Source organism: Zalophus californianus, chromosome 8 (genome assembly GCF_009762305.2).
Source record: "Zalophus californianus isolate mZalCal1 chromosome 8, mZalCal1.pri.v2, whole genome shotgun sequence".
Taxonomy (NCBI): domain Eukaryota; kingdom Metazoa; phylum Chordata; class Mammalia; order Carnivora; family Otariidae; genus Zalophus; species Zalophus californianus.
In genome coordinates this window covers 96343113-96349757 of record NC_045602.1, presented here as the reverse complement: position 1 = coordinate 96349757, position 6645 = coordinate 96343113, and the positions used below count along the sequence as shown (strand labels likewise).

The 6645-nt window shown below is 41.5% G+C and overlaps 1 protein-coding gene across 1 annotated transcript; it reads right to left on the bottom strand.

Moving 5' to 3' along the window:
* Window positions 1–678: 678 nt before the first annotated feature.
* Window positions 679–6286, bottom strand: RBBP9 (RB binding protein 9, serine hydrolase). The gene is made up of 5 exons (XM_027621285.1): window positions 6131–6286; window positions 4874–4916; window positions 3992–4097; window positions 1452–1537; window positions 679–1069 (listed from the first exon to the last, which is right to left on the bottom strand). Exons 1-5 carry the CDS (start codon window positions 6227–6229, stop codon window positions 843–845), a joined length of 561 nt encoding a protein of 186 aa, XP_027477086.1. The 5' UTR covers window positions 6230–6286; the 3' UTR covers window positions 679–842.
* Window positions 6287–6645: the final 359 nt, after the last annotated feature.

Sequence of the window (6645 nt, the reverse complement as noted above, 5' to 3'; positions counted from 1 at the left end):
CTGTCGTTGCCAACTTATCCATATGTACATGTATTGGACACAACTCATATACATATGAACTGTGTATACAAACATATATAGAGTCCCTAAATATAAAAACCACTGCATGAAATTTTTTTCCTTGAAAAAATCAGAAAATTGGCAACACCCTGCCCCCTTCCCACATGGCAACAATTTAGACAGGATATGAGTTCCCCATGTTGCCCTAATCCCCACCACTCTGGTCTAGCACAGATCTGGTTGGCTATGCTCATGTATATATGCCCAGGCTGGGCTTATGGTCCCTGTTTGACCTGGCTGACCCCTGCCTCAGATCCATGAAGGACCAGGGCAGGGTGTCAAAGATGGGGAGGCCCTAGTCTAGGTTTAATGTCCTGGGCCAGCTCAAAATAGCTAGTGGTTTGAGCTCTAAGCCAGCACTCTGGACCTTTAGTCGTGTTTTCTTACCCCCCAAATAACAAAAGGTTCATTTCAAAGAGGAGTAGCACTCTTAAAACATACACGAATCTACTTCATTTTAATCTGGACTGGGAATCAGGAAACCTGGGTTCCATTTCTGCTTATTCACTTTGGACAGATAAAGGTAATTAAGCTGTCCTTATGTCCTGACTCAAATGGGAAAAATACTGCTTTAGTTCATAGCAGTTTGCAAGATATAGATCCTCTGGAAGATGGAAATGCTGTTTGTAACTTAGTTTGAACATTGAACTTGTGTTTTTTTCAGAACGTAATTTGACCTGTTTTATGTGTCTACTAATCTGATCACAGATAATTTTTATTAATAACCTGATAATTGCTCTACCCCTACACCGGAATGCAAAATAGCAGAAATCCCATCCTGTCTATGCTGGCACTTTCAGCATAGACTTTACCACACTAATCAGTTCATGAAACTCCGTGTTCTGAAAGTGGCCACGGTCACTGAATTTGTACAATTTGGCTTCCAACCTATCAGCCACTTCTTGTTGTTCCTTCCAGGGAAGGAAAGGATCATCAGTGGAGCCAAACTGCACAATGTGAGGGCAGTTGGCTTTGATCTTCTCCCACTGCCAGGGACGGTTGAAGTATCCTATGGGAAAAAATATATATATAACCTGTTACCACCCATGGATAATCTCCCTTCTAGCCATTGTAAAATATCTAGCAGAGACACAAAGAATCAGACCTAAGTGTTAAAAGTCCTTTAGTTTTCAAATCTGTAGAGCTTGAAACCATAGCCACTTGGGAAGGGGGAGTACACAGCTCAAAAAATCAGGGTTCAATGCATTAGGAAGTGGTCTATCGACTCTCAAAGGGCCTAATTTGTAGCTAAAGAAGGGCAGTAAATGTTTCTCAAATGATACTAGAGGTTTTTTTTAGCCTATCCGAAAGCCAGTGCTGTTTAACCTGAAGAAGCATCCCTGTGACTAGAGAAAGGGCTTTTCTGTATTGGTTTCTGCCTTCAAACTTACCACTGGCCCGCTCATTTTCATCCCCCAAGTCGGAGGTGTATGCAGACACTAACACAATAGCATATACTTGGTGTGTTTCTGCATACCTGGAGAAAGAGAAATAATGTCAGCTAATACTTAATGTTAAATCTGCCAAAAAGTCAAAACAAAACAAAACAAAACCCTGAAAACTCATTTGATTTAGCTTACAGAAAGCAGGTGCTATCAACTGTCAAGTTTAACAAGAAAAATAGGAAACTGCAGAACTACAAGCCCAGTTGTTAATGGCTTACCCTTGGCCATTTTATGAGTTTCTACTCATTTTTCAAGGTAGTCCAAACCTCTTTGGTAATCCTTTCCAAAAAAACATAAAAAGTGTAATCATTCTCTTTGATGTGCCTATTAACCTACCTTCAGTATGCATCAGCATTGCTTTGTTGGTTAACCTGCAGATTCAGTCCCAGAGCATCTGATTCAGAAGGTTTGTACGATGCCCAGGAATCTGCATTTTAAGACATGACACCTCCCCCAACCCAGATGACAAAGGCAAGTGATCTGTGAACCATATTAAGAAATTCTGTACTACGACGGAAATGTACTTCTTTTTGCCACATACTCTACATTGCATTGTAGTACTTGTTTGTGTCGTATTTTATCTGTCTTCCCCAATAAACCTTCAGCTCCTTAAGGGCAGATGTGAGTCTAATTGATCTTTGTAACCCTGGTGCCCAGTACAGTGCCTGGCAAGCAGACACTCAGCTAACTATTTGCATGAAGTTCCCTCACTCAGCAAAGACTAGGCTAGGGAAAGATGTGGGGTGGTAATAGTTTCCAGAGGCCTTGGTGCCAGGAAAGATTTAGGGTTGGTATTTTGTTTTCAGGCTAAACTTTTTGCCCAACCATTTGTTTTGAAAAATGTCAAACTTAACAGAAAAGTTAGAAGAACAAGAAGCAACTAGGTTTATTCATTTTACCACATTTCACACCTAAACATGTCAACATGTATCCCCTAAGAACAAGGTAGTCTCTCATATATCTCCACAGTGCCATTATTACAACTAGTACATTTAACACGGAGGTGGTAATACTATCTTATTCATTTTTCCCCAGTTTTACCAAAAATGTTCTTTAAAACTGCTTTTCAATCCTAGATCAAAGATCACGAACTGCATTTTGTTTTCACGACTCTAGTCAGTTTTAAATTTTTTGTTTTAAATGACATTGACATTTTTTCCAGAGTTTAAGCCAGTTGTCCTGTACATCATCCCCTAAACTGAATTTGGCTGTTTTCCTCATGATTAGACAGAGATTAAACATTTTTGGCAAGAATACCGCATAGGCAATGTGTCTGTCCCACTCCATCACATCAGAGACACAAAATGCCAGTTTCCCTTTATTGGTGAGATTAAGTGTGATTACTCAGGTGACAGCTATCAGATATCCATTGTAAAGACACAATTGTCCCCTTTGTGATTAGTAAGTAATCTGTGGGGTGGTCCTCTGTGACTAAATCAATACCCTGTTGCCCTATAATCTCATACCCCATAGTTTTGGCATCAATTTTCTCCTTGCCTACCTTAACTTTAGAAGTTAATTTTTAGAAGGTTGTGGACAATCCTGCAGTAAGTTTCAGGGATATTTAAAAGAAGGCACACCTTTAGTAGCCAATGACCTGAGAAAAATTCAGTTGGCCTTGAGTTGGTACAGACTTCAGCATAAAGGGATTCCTTCATTTTCCAGACAACCCCTAACAGCTTATAAACACTAGGGCTGTACAGAAATTCTGCAGCTCCACATTAGGAAGTATTATCTCATAGCTTTGAATGGTGTGGCAGAAAGATTATGGAATCTGGCAAGGTTCTCTGACATGCAATTCATATGACATCCTGAGCAACTGCTTGGGACAAGGGGCTACACAAAAACTATATTCCTTTGTCATCCAGCTTAGCAAATATGGAAGAAACCCAACCTTAATATGCTTACTCAGCCAGCTAAATCCTATCCTCTAGGCCTTACAAGCCTAAAGGGAGGGACATGATGTTCTAACCGAGAGCATCAGGGAAGCGTCATGAATCCTAAGGATTGGGGGAGTTGCAGGGTGGGCTAACAGCCTCCACTCTCCCACAAATATTTACTGAGCACCTACCATATTTCAGACACTCTTCTAGGCACTGAGGTTTCAGTGTCAGAATGAACAAAGTCCCACCCTCACGGAACTTACATTTCTATTGGCCAGAGACAGACAAGAAATAAACAGGACATCAGGTGGTGAAAAGTGCTATAGATAAAAAGGGGGATACCAAGATATAAAGGGGATATGAGCCAGTGGGGTGAAGTTGCTGTTTCATTTGAAGTGACTAGAGAAAGCCTTAGTGGAAAGAGACATTCGAGGAGAGACTTGAAGAGAAAGCCATGCAAGTATCTAGGAACAAGTATTCCAGGTAGAACAGTGGCAAGCGCAAGCCTAAGGCAGGTGCATACTTGGCATGTTCAAGGAACTGCAATGAGGTCTGCAAACCAGCTGGAGCCCACATGGGGGGAGAATTCAGCAAGGATCGCACCTCATGGCTGCAATGGCCCCAGAACTGTGGCCTATGATGACAGTCTTCTCATCACAGTGCAGCTCCGTCTCCATGAAGGGCAGCCAGATGCTCTCTCGAGCTGTAACTAAGGTTCAGGGTAAAGAAAGAGTGTCATTTGATAGGGACAGTCTTAAAGTCTAATGCTGTCCCACCTTTCTAACCGATGACTACTCAGCACTTCTCAATTTAAGAACTGCAGGACCATATGGGAGATGGGATTGTTTTAATAGAGTGAACGATTTATGTGTTGCTGTTTGAAAGACTCAAATCCACAGTTTTGGTCCATCTATCTGGTTTTGCTTTCATCTTTCACCATGTTCTCATAAGAAAATACCGGGGAAATAATAAAAATATAACTCTAAAGTTTTAATGTAAACTTTCAAACTTAAGAAAAAAACTCTAGATGACATTCTCAAATTCATATGCATATATATTCTTTCTTTCCAAAGAAGAATTTCCTGACACAAGTCATAGGCACAGTCAGAACAAAAGTGGCAATGTTACATTTTGAAATATTCTGATCTCCTATAGGTGCTGTAAAGTTTTATCATATCTGTCTCACATGAAATACCCATAAATTTTGCCTGAAAATATCTGTTGACTTCTAGAAGGGAAAATCTAGTTGCTTGCAAAGTTGAAAATTAAATTTTACCAAGCCCAGGTGCTTTTCTTGATCCTCATTAGAATTTTCTAGAATGTTTTTTGGTTTATGCTCTTTTCCCCAAACTACTTGCCATCATTCATTCTTAGGTATATATTCCTTTTGGCTTCTCTACTATGATATTCCTGTTCTCTACCAGGAAAATGGCGAGATCAAAACCCAACAAGATGAGGCTATTTAAAAACACGTTTAAAACTTACTTGGGTCAGGCATGTTTTTAGCCAAACACTGGAAACCAGGTATCTAAGATATGAGGGGGGGAAAAAAAGCTATAATAAAGAGCTTAATTACAACTAATACTTTGCTAATAAGAAATGAGACACCTGATATGATCTTTATCAATTCAGTAAATATTTGCTTATAATATGAAATGAAGTGGGTTAAGTGCCATATGAACAGACAATCCCTCCTGATAAACTCCATCTGTCTGTAGTTCTATATCCAGCCAGCTCTGTCTGTAGGTATCTATATACAGAGACCTGAATCCTCACTTGTACATCTCTGTTTATTGCTGTAGGCATATATTTACAGAGGTATCATGAATGAATGCAATTCTAGACAAACTGACCTATACGCAAACAGACTGTGCGCCAGGGATTAGGTAAAACATGGTACAGAAACATGGTACAGAAAGTTGGAGATCCCACCGTCTTGGACAGCTTCAGCCCTGATCTTTTTGGCTTGTAGCTCTGGCCTTGGTTTTCAGCCACAACCCTGGAACTTTATTCTAGAAACGTACTCTAGAGCTCTAGAGGATAGCAATCCAGGAAGCAGTCCTATTGCCTGGTTATGGAAGAGGTTAAAAAAAAAATCAAGATGCACAAGACAACTACAGCTGGTCACCATTTTTATAAAGCTCATAAAGAAGCCAAATTAAATAATATGTTCAAAGTATACACACATGGTTGCAAAAATACGTTCATTTTTAAAAGGGTTGGGGCAAATGAAAAAATTTTCAGGATGGTAGGGAAAATGGGATGGGGGAACGTACATGTGGCTTCGAAGTTATTGTTAATGTTGCAGATTTTAGTTTGGTGATGGAGCCTCACTCAGGTTTTCATTACATTATACTTCATAATTTACATATATGTTACATATAGCTTAGGCAGGGAGCAGAAAAGGAAGATGTACAATTATCTGGGAAGTCCCAAATCTGAACCAGCAGCAGATGCAGGGAGACCGACGGGGCTCTAGGAGGTGGTGCCTTGTACCCTAGCGACTGAGCGCTCAGGGAAGTCTTCTAGGCAGTTTTACCCACTAAAATTCCAACCACTAGTTCTAGTGTTTGAGACAGGGCAGCAGGGAGAGGAATGAAAACACACTGGGCTGTGCTAAAGGGGGGATTTGCTGGGGTGGGGTAGGGGCTGGTGAACACACGTTCAAACTTCACTCCTCAGTCCCCTCCATCCCCTCCAGCTCCAAGCTGACTTCCCAGCGCAGCCGCTCGTGTCTCTTACCTGCTCCAGCCCCTTCTTGACCCAGCCGTACCAGCCGTGCGTGGCCACGTCCCCGCCTCCGTTCCCGGGAACAATAACTGCCTTGCTTGGGGAAGCCATGAGCGCAGAGGGTCCAGTGTCGCCCAGCAGCCGAACCTGCAGTACCAGGAGCTCCAGACTGCATCCGCCGAAGAGCCTGCACCGTGGCATTCTGGGAATTGTAGTTCTGGGGCGCCGGTGGGCCCGCTCATGGACTCCCGCGGTCCTTACGCACACGGTGGCCAAAGCAAACCTGGGAGTTTCCATCATATGTGAACCACCTTTCCCTTGCTTCTTACTAGCGTTCTCGTCCCTTCTCCACCTTATTTAGGACAGGCTGTGACATGCCCAGAATATGTTCTCTCTTTACTACAATTACGATGTATTTCTATAGGAAACTGTTTTTAGTTCCAAATATACAGAAATCACCTATTCATATTTGAGGACTCCTCTTATTCTTATTACTTTTCCTTCCAATTTCAAAACAGTTGTTAGTA